Here is a 17,965-nt window from a genome sequence, read left to right as displayed (position 1 = left end):
GCTGTGGACATCTTTTGGTTTTATCAAAGAGTGCTTTCCACCTCCCTAGCGTGATTAATCAGAATGGGACTTTACTGTTGCCATAAAAAGTCCCTGTAAGACTCATTAAAGTGGGTGTTTATGCACTCTGCAGATGAAACTGAGAGCTGAGTATAATGGAACAATTTATAAAACCCAATGATTTCAAAGTGCGAAGTCAATGTTGAATAATTTTAGCAAGTTTGAAACAGAACAGAAAGCAGGGTTCATTATATATATATATATATATATATATATATATATCTCCTTCTATCCTTGATTTTTCCTCTTGCCTACCCTTCCCTCCAATCATCCATCTGTCGTTCTTCCTTATTTTCTATCCTCCATCCTTTGTTGCTTTTTTCCTTCTTCATGTCTTTCCTTCCTTTTCCTCTTCTTTTCCATCTTTTGATCCTCCATTATTGCCTTTTCTTAAATCTTCATTTCCTCCCTTCTTCCTTCATTCTCTTTCCACCCTTCCTTGCTTGCTTCTTTCTCTGTCTTTTCTTCCATCATTTGCTCCTGCCCTTCGTCTTTGCCTGCTTCTTTCTTTCCTTCCTCCTATTTGCTCATCTTCCCTTTTAGACGATCCTTAATTTTTCACTCCTTAGCTCCTCAATTTGCTCTTTCCTTGCTCTTTTACTATCCATCCTTCATATTTTTCTCCCTATCTTTCTTTCTTGCTTGCCTCTTTTTTTAATTCAACCTTCCTTACTTGCTCCTTCCTTCAACACCTCTTCCTTCCTTTGTTCCTTCCCTCAATCCTTTTTTTTTTCCTTCCTGGTTTACATCAGGAAATGGAGGATGGAAGTATCCTCCATTTATTCCTTCCTTCCTCTACCATATGCTTCCTTAATTCTTTCCTCTCATTCTCAAACTCTTAATTTTCCCTCCTTGCCTTTCCTCCGTTAAATAAATGTGTGGAAATCCTTGGAAAGATGAGAGGGAATGATTCAAATTCCTTGAAATGGAAGAAATAATTGTAAAACATTGATGGAAATTCCTTCCAAGCTGAGCTTTTCTGTTGTGTTTCGATTTTCCCACTAGTCGGAAGCAGAAAGAAATACCTGTAGGACCGAAGGGATGAGGAGAAAAAAAGAAAAATTGAATGAACGAAATAAATATCTACTTAAAAATAGCCTCTCAGCATGGCAAGGAGAGATTTGGAGATATTATCCTCAAAGGCTGCTGTGAGTGAGGCTGGCAGACAGGAAAGCTGTCTACAGTGAAATATGAAAAGCACATACTCCCTGACAGCCTATGGCTTTTCCTGATACTGCCAACACCAGCCCACTGGAGTGATCCATAGACCCTTTGTGGAAACTTGTGATATAAATGCTGAGGGCTAGATGTTAAAGATCCTTCGCTTGCTGCAGCCCCACCCTCCCTCGTCATCCTTTCCCGTCGCCTCGCTCGCGCAGCATGGGAGGAATTTGTTATGTGTTCCCTCTCGTCCCGCTGCCTCAAAAATATCACAGGTACGGACAGAGAGAAAGTCAACTGACTTGTCCTTGTCCCTTTTCAATTTGACAAGGCAAGCAGCCTTAGGGACTTTCCAGTCTATTTTCAAATTGACCATTTATAATCAGTTTTCTAAAGGAGACAGAGAAGGGGCGGAGGAGTCGGGCTCGGCCCTCTAACGCTGAGGACGGTTTAGAGCTGGGGGTTGGTGGACAACAATACAGCACCATGTTGTCAGATGTGTCAGCAGGCAAGATGAATGAAAATGGGGAGTGAATGCATAAAGGAGAAAGCACAGCAGGGAACTGACCTACTAAAAAAAAGAGCGGGAAGACGTCTATATCCTTAAGCATACTGTGGCTTGCAAAACTATTCATGCCCCTTGAACTTATTCATATTTTCCTACATGACAACCACGATGTTAAATGTAGTGATTGAGATTTTAGGTTATAGACCAACACAATAGGATGCATAATTGTAAAGTAAAAGAAAAGTATATATCAAAATGTAAAATTTTGACAGTTATCATGCGGCATTGATCGGTTGATTGACCAACTTTAGACATCTAGAGACAGCAATTTTTAACCATTCTCAATTGGATTGCATGGAGAGAATCTGTGAACAACAAATTTTCTGTCTTGTTAAAGATTCTCCATTGGATTAAGATTTGGGCCAGATGGGCTGATGTTTATCTCCTTCAAAATAGTTCAAAATAGATTATAAAGCGGACTTGATAACTGGAACCTTCTTTAGGCGTCTCCACAGCATTATCCCTGAATTCATGTTTTTCTTGGTCTTCATGACGATGCTTGTTCACTCAATGTTCACTATCTCACACCCAGACAGGACAGAACACCTAGATTCATCCGTATTACACAAAGTACCTTTCTGTTCAGATTTCCATATGTAAATAAACATACTGAAAAGTTTGAATACTTTTATAAGCCACTGTATAAAGCCTCACATTGAAATATGCAGCACCTTTCCATGAACCCAAAAGAGAGGGGGAAAAAAGATGCACCGGTGGTAGCTAAAAACCTTCACAGAAAGACGACACGACCGTTGTCCATTTGTTGAAACCAATGTGGTTGCATACATCAGCACCTGCAAGGTCAGGCCAAGTCGGGCGTGCCGAGCACGGCGAGGGTCCCGTCCCCGGAGACGCTACGGTATTCTGTCACACTGCTTGCTCCATCACCACCACACGATGACATTTCCACAAGATAGCTCTTCTGAATTATGCGGCCCAGCGGAAGGGTAAGAAGAGAAAGGTGGACGGGGGAGTAAGCTCATTTTCTGGATGTCTGCTCCCGACCTAAAACCGCCACTTGTTTTCATCAGCGCCTTTTGCTGCTTATGCAAAGTGGCGTGCGGGGCAATAGGGGAACGATCGAGCCGGCCCACTGTTCTTATTCTGTGTGCCACATTTGGCTCTCTCTCTCTGAGCTGTAATGACAAAGAGTCACCTCTACGCTGGCCCTCACCCACCCCATATTAATCCCAATTTGGCCATCGAGCAAAGGCCCCTTCAAAGGTGCAGGGGATGGGTAATTGACATTCTCAGGTGCATGAGTTTTGTTTATGTAGCAACAGTAAGCCAAGGCCTTTCACTTTGGATGACAAGCAGACCGAGTTTGCATACGCCGCTTGATTTGAGAGCTCTGCATGAGTGACTGCTCAGTCGCCCATGGCTCCGTGGCATTTCAGCAGAGGACGTTCCGGTAAAGATCGCCTCAGGTGTCAAGTGGCTCGGAAGGTGCGGGAGGCAGCTGGAGGTCGTTTGTCCTGCACATTGATTCCATCGTGACCCCCTCGCTCTCTATAGCTATTGATCCATCCCCCTGGACCCCTGCATAATGCCCATTCCACACCAGGGACTAGGATCCCCAACATCCATGTGGACTTCGCTTAAAGAAAAGAGCGGCATTCTCAATAGGATGTCACACATCACTATAGGAAATGGGCATTGCTGTAATCACTTATCTCTAAGGTCATTGAGACAGAAGTCCATTTTGGTTATTGGGATTCTATGAAAGAAGGGCGAGAGGAGTTTATAAACGGAGGAGCATACTTTTAAGGGGAATTGACAGTAAGTCATTACAGCTTCCTGGGGTGTGTGTATGGACTATGGGGGTTTTGGCAGTCATTTGTGGAATACCCTTCCCTAAATGTGTCATGGGCTGATATCCCATGCCTTTTAGCATGTCACCCAGGTCCATGAATCACTATTTCAGCACGAACATATTTACCTGGGAACCTCGCAGACTTTTTCATTAGAATAAAAGGGAACCTAGGCAGGGACAGGGTTGCAAAAAGAGATCGACTGTGTTTGTGAGAGGGAGGGTCAGGGGGCTTGGGGAGAGTGGGTTAATTACAATAACAATGGGGAGGCCAAAAAATAGAGAAAGGAGGAGGAGGAGGAGAGGGGGAGAGAAAGCAAGGGGGAAAAAAAGGGAACTGGAGTCATGGCAAGGCTGAGCTGTTCTCATTTGTTTCAATAAGCTAAATTGATTCTTATGTCCTTTGGTTCCATTAGCATCGCTTCCATTTTGTGCACACTACTGGTCCCGGTCTCCTCCCCTTCTATTCAGTTCGTATGTGGAGGGCACAGCAGCTTCGATGGTCTGGCATTGATTTTCCAGAACACCAGACTCAAAAAAGACAGATCCACACAGTTCAAGTGTACATATACAATCTTATTTTGCCGGATTCTTAAAAACATGGAACACACATTATATAACTTTACAGAGGCATTTCAAAATTAAGAATTTAGACCACTCCCATAATTAAATACATGCTTCTCACCGGTGTGTTCCCATTTCACCAGTTGGGTGCTTTCTTGAAAATAATCAAATTTCTTTTGTTGAGTTTTGTCATAAGACAACCCAGTACATGATAGACTTATGATCATCCAAGTATTGATTTTATATAGCAGTGGTGAATTGTTAATACACTTAGCAATACTTTTATACGCAGTGAACCCCGGCCTATTTGCAGTTCAGTATTTGTATATTTTCCTGTGGAGCATGACTCCAAATTATTCACAGAAAATTTGCCCATTTGCAGATTGTTTTCGGAAAGCCATTTCTAAAATATTCAAATAAAATGGAGCGTGTGAAATTGAAATATCCGGGATAATATTCCTTGACATGATGTTGATAAAGCAGCCAATCCTAGAGCACCTTTTTTTTCAGGTGCTGATTGGCTGTACCTCAACGGCCAAGATAAGTAAAACTAAAGATGTTAGCTTTTGTGATTCTGCCAAGATGGTTTCCACTCTGCATACCAATACATATTAAGGTTTATTTGATGTTCGAACTATTAAATTAGGCTGTTATAAGGATTTTTAGAAGGTCTCCCAAGTATTCACAGATCTTAGTTCTTTGCAGATGACTGGTGAATACCAGGGATATACTTTACTTTGGTTCTTCCATCTCTTGATGGAAAAGTTTCTAAGCCACTGATTTATGTCTCAGAAATATGACATGCAGTATTTCTATTCTGGTGTTATTGTCATCTTGTTCATGTAACAACTGATCCATCAGGTCAAGACTGCTGTCCTTGTGATGCTCAGTGACTCCAGTGTGGCTCACAGCCATGGTCAGTGAACACGGCTAACCAACCCCACAGTCAGGGTGGTATCTTTCTTCCCTCTCTTCCTCTTTGGTGTAACACACTCGTCTGCTTTTGGCACACACGCCCCTCCATTTCCCACTCCGGTCATCAGTCACCGTCGGGCCAGATAGGAGCAGCCATCAGGCGTTTGAGTGACGACTGGATCCGTTACCTGAATGCCTGCATGACAATGGGCCTGTGCTAGAGAGAAGCTGCACCTCCAAAACACGCACAGATGATGCAACATTCTGGCAGCTCTTCGTTGTTTGCTGTGTAGGTAGCTGTAAACAGCTGATGTAAAGATGCTTCGTGCAGCGCACCTGCCCTGGTAACATGTAACTGAATGCTGTATACCTGCCTCTACACAAGCAACAAAACTTTTCACCTGTAATGTTTTGACATTGAAGACACACACAAGAACTATAATATGCGCACCTCTTGAGCTTTTTCACTCTTTGTTGCCTTACAGTCACGAACTGGAGCGTATTCTGTTGGGTTTATATGCGACAGACCACCGCAAAGCAGAGTGAAAATAAATTGACATTATGGCTTTCAAAATCCTTTACACATGAGATTCTAAAACTGTGGCATGCATTTGTTTTCAGATATCTAAATACAATCCAGTGCAAGCAATTGGCACAAAGCAATATGCCATGCTTACAATATTTCATAAAGTACGGCTCAATTCATCATCCACAAATGGAAACAGTTCCCCCAAAACAATTCAGTTAAAGTTTGTCAAAGGTCATGAAGAGGACATGGCCAACAATTAGGAAGGAGGAAAGTGCTCTCAGTACATGAAACTAGTGTGAATGTTTTAGGCATACATTTAAAACCCTGTGAGTGGAGGAAAACTACCGTGTTACATTACCCTAAACACACTATCCCCACTCTGACGTGGCATGCTTTTCTCCAGCAAGAATGAGGATGAAGTCAGAGTTGATGGGAATAATGATGGAGCTAAATACGGGGCAATCCTGGAAGAAAACCTACTAGAGGCAGCAAAAATACATAAAACTGTTGCGGATGTTTACCTTCTAGCAAGACAGAAACCCCAAACATTCATTGTAGCCAGAGCTACAATGGAATGGTTTAGATCAAATCATATTCATGTGTGTTAAATTCTAGGCCTGCATCCAATAGAGAATTTGTGGCAAGACTTTAAAAATTTTAACTGTTGGTCTCTATATATGCAAAGTTGGTAGAGACATGCTTGCAGCTTTAAATGCATTGAAAGGAGGTTCTACAAGGTACTAACCAAGGGGGCTGAATACAAATGCATGCAACAATTTGCAGATTTTCTACTGTCACAAATGTTGAAAACCATGTATTGTTTGATTTGCACTTCATGGCTATGCACTCCTTTACGTTTATCTACTAGTTATTACTTCTTATTATCACCACAGCTGCAGAATATAGTATTTAATTCATATTTGAATAGGTAAAATGTAGCACAAACCCACCTTCTAATTAGAAATAGCCTAGTTGTATGTTTGCTATGTGCCTCATCCAAACAAATCCAGAATAGTTTTGAACTGTTTGAAAAAGTCAAGTCTAAACATGTCCTTTAATCTTGAGAACAGGTGGTGGAAGGCTGCAGACCTGGAGGTACTGACCCTCAGAAGCTTCATTTGTGCATTTATACGGCAAATATTGCTCTCGGGATAGAATTAAGCATTCTAAGCACACCAGAGGGTTTACAACAATGAAAGTCTTCCCAAAAGGCACCAAAATGCACATATTATTTCATACGTTCCCTTGAACTGGAGCTGATCTGCTATTTGTTACCTGAAGCACTTGGCAAAACACAAGAAAATAGGTGCAGCCTTTAGACGTGAAAAGCTTTACTGCTAATGTCTCCCACTAGTGCAGTGCTGTCTGGCTGAGAAACATCATCACAACAAAACTGAAAATACCTTGATCCAATTAGAAACGCAGGCTTATTTGGTTGAGTATGAATGCTTAAATCAGTGATACCAGCAGGTAATTATCAAATTTTCCCCCAACCCACCCCCTGCGGCTTGTTTGTATGGCTCTGACTGAGTGCAGCAGGTCGGTCTTGTGTTTGAACACCAGCGGATGATGATTATGCTAATTTAACAATTCCAAAACACTATTGTACGTCGCAGACTTTTGTTGCAGCCCCCGTGACCTTATTAACCTTCTTAATCCTCAGCTGAGTTTTCATGATAAGGGACTTTGAACCACACATAGAAGCATTCATAGACTTCAGAAGCCCCGTCCTGCACACCTGAGATTCTCTGCACATTATCAACAGAAGCCCTGAAGTAATCCAAGACAATTAACACCACCTAAGATCAACAGTGGGGCGGGGAAGCAAGTGGATAGTGACGCTTGGAGCAAGGGGTTCTCCCAGGGTGGGCACATGAGAAATCAGGTCTGATTGGTATTAAGTGGTAAGATTAAAAAGCCAATCTTACAGGTCAGGTCGGCCAGCGTTCATTTGAATGCGTTACCAGCTTCTGAGTCTAGATAATTCTCTCATTAGTGCCACTCACACCCTGAGTGACAACACGGGTGAGAAAGGAGCATGTCTTACAACACTTTGAGTTAATTAGTCCACACACTCTGTTGTTCCCTCTCCCATGCCGCTACTCTAAGCTCATCCTCTTCAAATGGCCTTAACTTGAAGCATTTTTTTTTTTCAAAGGAACCACTTGTTGTTTGAGGGGGACTTTAAAAATTAGCTTGTTTCAAGAACAGGCTAAATTCGCCACAATGATGAGCCCTCCTTGTAATGTGAAAGGCCTTTAGGTAAATGCATTGTTTTTTGCAGGAAAATAATCTCATCTTGAGGTATTTCTTTAATGATTCTTTAAGTTTATAGCCATTCCCAGTACTTCCTGTTTCTCCAGTAAAACTAAAATCGTGTGACACAGATTTTACTTTTAACCACTCTTCAAAATGGGAAAAACACTGGTTGATCAGGAGGCATGCTTTAGGGTGGAGGGAGGGGGTACATTTTTATTTTACTCATCAATTTAATGTGTACATTGATGAGATTTTACTATGAATCAGATTTTTCAGCAACAAACACCCCATGTGAATCTGGCATGAAACAAATAAACATTTGGGAAAAGGTGCCAAATTTCAAGTGAAGTAAAAGATATGTGATGCTATGGGCCTGTTTCTCTAGCAAAGTTTCTGACTTTGGAGAAAATGGCTTAACTACCTTTTTGAAGGACCAGAATATTTTAAATAAGTGAGTGGATAATGATCCAAAGCATATTGCCAAATGTCTCACCAAACTCAAATTACCCAGAAATCCATCCTACAGAAAACATGAGTGAGCTGAAGAGAAGAGGGATGTAAATGGAACCCAGGACAAAAATTGAATGGGACTTGTGAGAAAACTGAAAACTTGAACAAGCACACCTTACAGGTCCCTCCTGGATGCTCTCTACTGCACTACATCTTTCCCTACACTCCAGAACTCCAGAAATGGACAGATTTCCTGTAACATTAAGTTATTTCTGCAGATGGCTGCAGGACCACAAGGAGGAAGCAGAGGTGACTGAATTTTTCACAGCTTATCTGTCTTACATAATGTCACAACGTAGTGAGCGTTTTAACGACATAGTGACAGTTTAACGGCTTTAAAATACAGATTGGGTATTTTCTTAAATTTATGAAAATTTTAGTCTTTATTGATGATTTTCTCTGTTTGGGTTTTGGGAGCATGGAGGTATGTCCACGCCATGAGTCTCTCTGCTTGCGTCCAAATCTGTTAACCATCCAATCTAATAGGTATGGTCACCTCAGCTCTAAAGGTTTTATAAAGTTGCTTCCCTGCTTTTGCACGCATATACGCTCCTGAAGTTTTCCCATGATACACAGCATTAGGATGAATGGTCACCACAACACACACACACACACACACACACCGCTCAGAGGGGGGGTTCTCCATCGCTATCACTGCTGAGTTTACCCTCCATGCACATTTCCCACCCAGAATACCAATCTCTGAATCTGCACCCCCAGCGGAGCGCCCAAGGAGGGCTGAATATTCCAGGAGCTTTCAATTTTTCAGGCAGGTCTGTGAACCCCCTCCCACAGCGCAGCACCATCACACTCAAGGGAGTTGGGAGTTTTGACAGTCATTAGCAGGGTCATCTGCTCTCCCTGAGGGAGGGGACTTAAAACAAAGGACTTAAATTGTCTTCCTTTCTGTTTATTCTCTCTGCTTCTACAAGGCTCTCAGTATGGGACTGGCATTAGGTCTTCGAGGCCTGGTAGCTTTAAACCCCCCCTCAGTTTTGTCTCTGCCACCAAAATCCATCAATCACGAAAAGGTCTCTCTCCCACAGCATCTTCTTATAACTCCAATGTCATGCTTCTTACACCACTGCAGGAAGTGGCGACAGCGCTCCGAAGTGTCGGCTGTGCCACTGTAAGGCGTTTATCCACTTGTATAATGTGCTGTTAGTGGTGGGGGCACAAATTCAGGATGCGAGGAAAATGGCCTCCAGCTGAAAGAGAAAGACGAGAGTTTTTGAGGAAGACATAAGAAGCAGTGGGGGGAAAAGAGAAACATTTTTTCTTCAGACTTTTTCTTTTGGCTAATGTGAATTCCCAGAGAAATGTCTGGCAAAGTAGGTCAATGGGATTTAAAAAGTTTGTGCTCTTTTTTTTTTCCACCCCTCTCCGTCTCATTCTCACTTGTCAATGGGAAATGAGCAATGCGATTAGGAGAGGGGAAGATGATGAGTTGAAGAGTGGAAGAAAAACAGCAAGAGAGAAGGGGGAGGGAAGAGAAGCAAGGATGGGCTGAGTGGTGGTTTGGGGGCTCTCGCAGGTCCCTCACCAGCTGACTGAGAGACCGAGACAAAGGAGAAGAGGGAAGAGATTTGTATCTGTGCTCCAGAGAAAGGGAGTGGCACACATCTCATCATCTGGATATTGAAGCAACAATCTAATTATAGCATTCCTCAGGGGGATCCACATAAGAGAGTAATCAGTAAATAGAAAAAGGGGCAATTATTTTCTAAAACTTGCACACTTTGCACCTGTAAGTTCTGCACTCACACATCAGTCGGCACCGTTCCCAACGACAGTAGTTGATTATTACAAATTAACCTAATAATATTGGTCCTGACTCAATGAATTCTCCAGTTATTGAATATTTCATAGTGTCTGCCAAACCATAATGAGTTAAGTTTGGTCAAATACAAATGAGCCCCCTCAGTGTTTTTCAGGGGGGAGAGAGATCTCTGCCGGCGAATGTGATTGAACGCTGCAATTAAACGTGCCAATTTATTGTCAAGGGCAGCACATCTATACACGTGATATATCTGACATTTAATTGGAGAGCACATTTGGAAACGGCTCGTTCTGCGGCTTTCTTCATCACGGCCTATAATCAGGGTAAATTTCGCCGGAACGTAATGAATTGAAGTCGAACGTTCACATTTGGGCTGTTAGAAGAGACTCTAAGTGTGAATTATTTAAATGCTAATTAATGTTTTAAGCTCTCAGAGTAGCAATAGGCACATATTATTCTCCAGCTCCTTTTCAAATGACTAATTTTCAACATTCGCTAAGTGCAGGGTAACTTCTCGCTCATATTTCATCCAATCAATTCAGCAGCAGTTGAGGTTCTTCTACCTATGGCAGGTACTGCTACGCAGTGATAGAAGATGGAATCCATCAATACTGGGAGACAGCTGCTGGAATTACTAATCAACTCCTAGCTGGGAATTCAGAAGAGCTGGAAGAATGAGTCAAGGGAAGCCTGATTCAAAGCTACTTGACTTATGATGTTGATTCTGATGCATTTTTTTATTATTATTATTCCTTCCAGTTTTTTCAGCTTTTAGATCACATAATGCTAATCTTTGTGGTTGTGCAGTTCACACATTCTCAAGGTCCTACTCTTGTGCTTTAAAGAAATATTTGCTGTATTTTGTTCCTATTCTTTGTTTTACTAAACATGATGCTTGTAAAAACTATTAGATACAAGAAAAAGTGGAAGTTTTTTAGCTTTTATACAGAAATCATATCATTAGAAACAGCAGATTTCTAAAATATTTTGTATTTCGCCTGTCACTCCAAGTGTTAAAATTATTTCAGTTTTATTTGGCTTTCTGTTACTCAAATAGAATCTATAAAGGTTGTCAACCTCATGTGCCTTTTTAAGATACTGCAAATAAATGTAGAACATGCAATACATTCGAGTTACTCACACACATTTAGAAAGATACAGATACTTTCTGATCCTTCAGAAAAATATCTAGAGTCTTTAGATTTGTCACGCAATTTAGAAATCAAACGAAGGCAATCTATTGTAGGAAGCAGTTTTAGGCATTTTTTCAAACTTTGAAAAAAAACATTACAGTTGATCGACTCCCTCACAAGATCAGGTTTCAGGTGTACTAATTAGTGCTGAAAGACTACATGTGGCTCAACTCTGTCCTCAAGTCATCCTGCAAAGAAATCATGATGCACATAGCAGCACCAGCATTATTCATGTTTCCACTCTGAGCTTGTTATTCATCACAAGACAAAAGAGATTCTCACTTGTCTTGACGTAGATGGAAACGGGGCACGAGGGTATTATTCACATCTGTTGAAAACGATGAGCACAGCCAACTGGATGTCACGATACACACCACGCTTATTAATGCAAACAGAGCCCCCGTCCCCTCTACTCAGAATATAAATGGCATTTTCCTTCACATTGAAGCCCTAATATTAATTGTGGTAAATGTGAGATGTATTGTGGTAAGAGAGCTACTTCACTTGTGTATTGTTTATCCAACATGTCATAAATCACCACATCATGTCACACAATATTGTCGATTGTGACACAAGGAGTTGAGGGGTTTAATTCTGAGCTGTACTTCCTGTTTGAACCACAAGGTGGCAGTGTAGCCTCACAGATGCTATCCACGTCCTGATTTCTATAAAAGCTCTTACTCTTTCTTACTAAACATGTCCTTAAATGCATCATCATCTCAGTCTTTATGGCAAATAGATACAACAGGCTCTTAAATCTCCAAGGGAAAAGCATGTTGATTTTTCTATATTGTTGGATTTACCAGGTTTTAAAAAATTAACTAATCTTGTTTGGATTCGCTTGGGTGTATGTCCATGACCCTGCAAGTATAAGTGGGTATAACGAATAAATATAAGTCTGCAAGACTATTATTAATTTGGGGATTTTAAATATTTCTTTCAACCATTTTGTTTTTTGTTTTTTTTTACTTTCTTAAAAACTAACATTTATGTTAATTATAATATAACATAAATTATAATATGTTAAAAATGTATGTTAAAATTATAATTTGTTAAAAATTACACATAAAATCTCAAATATATACATAGACCCCCAATAATACCAGGATAGATCTCCAAAACCAAAATGTTTTAAGGTGGAATCATATGAGCTCAACAAATCTTTACTTTCTGTACCTTAAACTCCTCACTTACAAAATGCTTCTTGTATTTTTTTAATCACCCCGCTGTAATAGTCAGCTTTAAAAAAAACAAAAAAACATCCACTTTGCCAACTTCTTCTCATGCGGGTCAGACAGATTTGTATTTTGAGATGATCTTCGCATATTCCCTCCCAGACTGGTAAATGGTTCGTCTCAGCTCGGGATCGGAAAAGTCGACATGGAACAGGCCGAAACGAACGCTGAATCCATCTGCCCATTCAAAGTTGTCCATCAGTGACCATGCAAAATACCCACGGACGTTGACCTCATCCTCTTCTATAGCTAAACACAAAACATAAGAAGGACATGAAATATGGGACTTTTTAATTTTTATATTCTTTGATTAAATATTCACTCATCGGTTTAAACAAGTCAGAAGACTATCACCATGCAGTTTTAGGATATATATATAACAGGAATATATATAATTACTTAGTTTTATAATATACAGAGTTGCATGATATTCTGAAATTATGTAATTGCAATGTTACTGTTGCATATTGCCACTGGACTGTACCACAGCCTTCTCAAAAGGCTGTGGTACATTTGCAGCTCTAAACTTGTTTTATTTAGCTGGTCTGAGGGCAAAATGGCTCTTTGGACTGTAGACTATGCTTACCCCTGGACTTGGCACAGGCCAGTTACTGGCATCAAGCTTAATTCTTCTGTTCCACAACCTCATAAATGTATTGCTTATTCAAGAAATTCTGTTTAAAAAGAAAATGTAGAACTCCACCTAAAGAAAACATTCGATAAACTGCTGCAGAGGGAAGAACAAGTACTGTCAAGGTAAAAAGAAGTTACACCCCCCAAAAAATCTAAAGGTGTTTAAAACTTTGTTTCAAATTTCTTTTTTTTTTTAAGAAGTATTTTGTCTTTACTTAATAAAGACAAAGGGGTTTACACTTGAAATTAAATCCAAATATGGTGAGGTGAAGACCAAAGCAATGATTCATAAAAGGGTGTACTTTTTTGTTCTTTTATGATTGTACAGATCTAAACGTCTCATAGTTATGGATTAAAAGCGAATAAAAAAAACAAATATACTGACCATTGGCTGCCCTAATTTCAAAAAATCTAATCATGTGAATTCTGGGGGTTGCTAAAGAAGTATGCTAAGATCTTCAGCTTTCAACAAAAACTAAAACTAAACTGAGTTCAAGTATACTGTCACTACAGTGTGTAAGCACTTACTGGGGAATACTTGAAAGGTCTGTGCAAGATTTACTCTGAAACATAATTTTCATGTTGGACAACCACAACTTAACTAAATTCCTCCAATTCACTTTTTTTTTCACTGGTTTGAAAAATGTTTTCTTCACTACAGAGCAATTGTCAATACTACCTTTAGCCACTTCCAAAATGGTGCTTTTGTAAAACTTGCATCGTTCAACATCCTCAATTTGCAGCCGGCCGACCTGAGCGAAACCATTCTCCGTAATGTAGATTGTCGGGTTGTTGAAGACATCCTGGAAAGTCACAGGGTAAATGTTTTTGTCAAGCAAGTCATCATGGTTGTCAGGCATTCAGAGAGGAGACAGATTGGCTGCTTTTAACAGTGCCAGGTTCAAGCTAATGGCCTGTGACGAGCCACAACTGCAGGAAATTGCTCGTTTGCAAACACTTTTTTCCAACAAAGTAACCGTTTCATACGATGTGACAGCACTAATGAGGCATCATTGTGCTTCTGGAGGTGATTATTGAAAGGGATGAAGTTTTATTTTACCTTTATATATTTAAGAAGTTTCCTTAAGCCATTTGGGACAACAGCCAACCATGACACCCCACAAATGGGCCAGGATGGATCTAAAATCTCTTCTGCATCCAAGTCCCTCTTCATACTCAACATCTGATCGTTGCATCCGCCTGACTTGACCTTCCGGGATGTGTAATAGTTCAGTGCAAAGAAGTCAGCAGTTCCTAAAATGGGAGGGTCATCGATTGAAAACCTGGGGAGCCTCAAGTCATCACTGTATCCCATCATCTTGGACTGAGTTTCTATGGAAAATCTCATCAATTCTGGATAATCTCCGGTAACAAACACAGGCCAGGCAAACCACCCCAGAGTGAAGATGAGGTCACGTTCAGCAGAGGTGACGTCCTCACTACAACCTGGCTCTAAAGGCTCAAGCCAGTCGCTGTTGAGGGCCAAAGACACTGCACCATTCTGTGTTATCCTGTACGTGGAGTTGTAGCTGTGCCAAGCCATGGCGTGAGCTCGCAGCATGTTGTGCCCCACCAGGTAAGCAGCGGTGCCTTTTTCTTTCAGCCCCGGGGCATGGATACCAACTTCGTGACCTAGTTTGGCACAAACTTGTGGCTCATTGATGGTGATCCAGAGTTTGACCCGATCCCCAAACGTCTGGAAGCAAAACTTGGCGTAGTTATCGAAGAGAGTTGCTATACCAGGTGATTTCCATCCTCCAAGGTCTTGAATTGCTTGGGGCAGGTCAAAGTGGTACAGAGTGACCATTGGGGATATATTGCATGCCAGCAAGTCATCTATCACTCTGTTATAGTACTGCACACCTGTTGGAGAAACAGTAATATTGAAATCATCCTCTTTAGAGTTGGGTTTCATTCTGCTATCAGTCTTTTAAGAGTATGGTATTACCTCTCTGGTTGACATTTCGCGTTGTCCCATCAGGCAGGAGGCGTGCCCAAGACAGAGACAGGCGATAGTGCGTCAGGCCAAGCTGTTGGATGCATTCCAGGTCTTTCTCCCACAGCTCATAGCTGTTACAGGCCACATCTCCATTTTGATTTCCAAAAACTCGACCTTTTTCATGACAAAATGTGTCCCAAATGCTTGGTCCCTTTCCATCAGTTTGCCATCCACCTAAACCAGAACATATATGTAAACAGAAGAAGTGACTGAAGGTACTAACATGAAAAGAAACTATTTCTACAAGTGTGTTATTATATATACCTATACTACGGTGGCCGACAGGTGCAAATGCGCAGCAAAAGAGAAAACATGCAAACAAACAAAAAACACGCGCACAAATTAAATGCGGCAAGCAAAAAGCGAATGAAATGCAGCAAACAAAAAGAGAGACGCAAACAAAAAAGAAGACACCCCCGAATGAAATGCAGCAAACAAAAAGAGAGACGCAAACAAAAAAGAAGACACCCCCGAATGAAATGCAGCAAACAAAAAGTGTTGAAAACGGAAGTGCTCCAGACCACTAGGGGGAGTCAAAGAAAATAGTATTCATTTCTATGGGACCAGATGCAAGATTCAGAGAAAGAAATTTGAAAGAAAGTAAAGGTACGTATAACTATATTTCTTTTCAGATACGCCGTCTTTTATAATATTATAGAATAACAGAATAATTTATGGGTAGCGTGATAGACTTTGTGTCAGTCATACCGTTCTGGGCTCGGTCTCGACTCTTTGACTCCCCCTAGTGGTCTGGAGCACTTCCGTTTTCAACACTTTTTGTTTGCTGCATTTCATTCGGGGGTGTCTTCTTTTTTGTTTGCGTCTCTCTTTTTGTTTGCTGCATTTTATTCGCTTTTTGCTTGCCGCATTTAATTTGTGCGCGTGTTTTTTGTTTGTTTGCATGTTTTCTCTTTTGCTGCGCATTTGCACCTGTCGGCCACCGTACTATACAGTATATATATATATATATATATATATATATATATATATATATAAATTGATTAAATTAATTAAAGTAAATTAATTATAGCCAAAATAAGATCTGGTACTGTACTGAAATAAAATGGAACTGAACTGAGTTTTAATGACTGAACATATATGATTTTATATTTCTGTACATTGTTTCATCTGTTGGTCCTATAAAGCAGCTTGCAATTGCAATTATTTCAATTTACCTGGAAAACTTAGATGCAGTTTGACATCTCAGTTTAATGTTTGTAATGTCCACTTTTATTTTATTCACAAAACTACTTTAAAACTTAGAATTTTACATAATAAAATTATACTTTATTAAAATACAAAATATGACCATTATCTTATTGTCTTATAAGACAAATTTGTGGTTTTATTTTATGAACTATAATTTTATATTAAAAACTAGCTGTCTCCAATCATTGCTGTGAACCACGTCGTGCAACATGTTTTTTTTTTTTTTTAAAGTGCATCATAAATAAAGTAGACTCTTCCTCGACTCTGATGATTCTATTGCAACTGTAATGTTGTTACAGACTGCAATAGATTGGTTAGATCATTTTGCACTCTTCCGAACAGTTCTGTAAGACAAGATAGAAGTTGGTAATCGTATACAACCCATGAAATTCATTAATTTAATACTCCTTTTAATACGTTGAGTGTATATCAGCCTGTGTATAAAGACCTACATGCATTTAGCTTCCTGTATTTGCTTAAACTGAACTTAAATGAGACATACATTCTCACAAAACCTAATCAGCTAGAACAAAGTTAAAGTCTCGTGGCTGTGTTTACCTTCTATTTGGTACGCAGATGTTGCCGCTCCCCACGCAAAGTCTCGCGGGAACATGTTTTCTTAGCTGCCGTACTCTCTCTATTTCGCTGGTTTATATAGTTTAAAACCGAATATATCTTTCAGTAATATACGTAGAAAGGTGTCGTATATCCTTCATTGTCTGTTGGAGAATACCATACTGGTCTCAATCGGACAATGCAGTCGTTTTTGTCACAGGAAGAGCTCTGTGTCGTCCGTGGCCGAGCCGGCTATTTGTGCTTACTCTTTCGGGTGAACGATGAGATCCGAAGGTCCTCGGAATGCTCGTCTGCTACAGCGTTGCATTTGTTCACTGTATAGTTTATTATTTAGTGTATGGCGTCTTGTCTTTCTCTCATTCTGAGCTGGAAAGATTGCAGTCTTACTAAGTAAATATCTTACGGAACTTTTTGTGAAGTTTTATCACAAACATGCCCCAAGAAACGTAGGAAACAATAGCAAAGGATGAGCTGGAATAGTAAATGATTTAAAATTTCAAACCACAAAGTCATGTTCAGAAACCAGGATGCTACCATCAGATTAAACGGTTAACTGTTTTTGCTGAGGTGCATCGAATGATACGGATCATAAAAAGAGTCAAAATTCCCATAGGGGGTGTGGTCACAAAGTTACATGGAGAAATATAAATGACTGATCCCAATTACACGTGGTAGACTTAACTCGATGAGATTTATAATTTATCCCCCCCAAAAATCCTAAAAAAATAAGTTATTTTGTCACAGTTCCATATAACTTTATTTACACAAGTTTTGAATTTTACTTTTAAACCATATTTACAGCCATAAAATTCAGCGAGTTTTTAATGAGTAAAATTGCAGTCAATTATCAATTTAATACAATGCCATTAAATTAACTGTCATTAAATACTAATAAATAAAAAACAGTAGAGGTCACCGGTACTTGCAATTGCAACCTCTGCCCACAAGGGGACACGCCAGGTTT

General features: G+C 40.2%; 1 protein-coding gene across 3 annotated transcripts; it reads right to left on the bottom strand.

The window, feature by feature from the left end:
* Positions 1 to 4,154: 4,154 nt before the first annotated feature.
* Positions 4,155 to 17,213, bottom strand: gba3 (glucosidase, beta, acid 3). Of its 3 annotated transcripts, none has more exons than XM_028039306.1 (5): positions 16,984 to 17,213; positions 15,166 to 15,390; positions 14,278 to 15,080; positions 13,897 to 14,020; positions 4,155 to 9,584 (listed from the first exon to the last, which is right to left on the bottom strand). In XM_028039306.1, exons 1-5 carry the CDS (start codon positions 17,036 to 17,038, stop codon positions 9,538 to 9,540), a joined length of 1,254 nt encoding a protein of 417 aa, XP_027895107.1. In that variant the 5' UTR covers positions 17,039 to 17,213; the 3' UTR covers positions 4,155 to 9,537. The 3 variants fall into 3 exon arrangements, 2 of the variants coding, with proteins under 2 accessions (XP_027895107.1, XP_027895106.1); XM_028039305.1 differs by lacking the exon at positions 4,155 to 9,584 and adding an exon at positions 12,464 to 12,833; XR_003598307.1 differs by lacking the exon at positions 4,155 to 9,584 and adding an exon at positions 12,728 to 12,833 and having other exon boundaries at positions 13,171 to 14,020.
* Positions 17,214 to 17,965: the final 752 nt, after the last annotated feature.

This window comes from Xiphophorus couchianus, chromosome 14 (genome assembly GCF_001444195.1).
Source record: "Xiphophorus couchianus chromosome 14, X_couchianus-1.0, whole genome shotgun sequence".
Lineage (NCBI taxonomy): Eukaryota > Metazoa > Chordata > Actinopteri > Cyprinodontiformes > Poeciliidae > Xiphophorus > Xiphophorus couchianus.
This window is presented reverse-complemented; position numbering and strand designations above follow the sequence as displayed.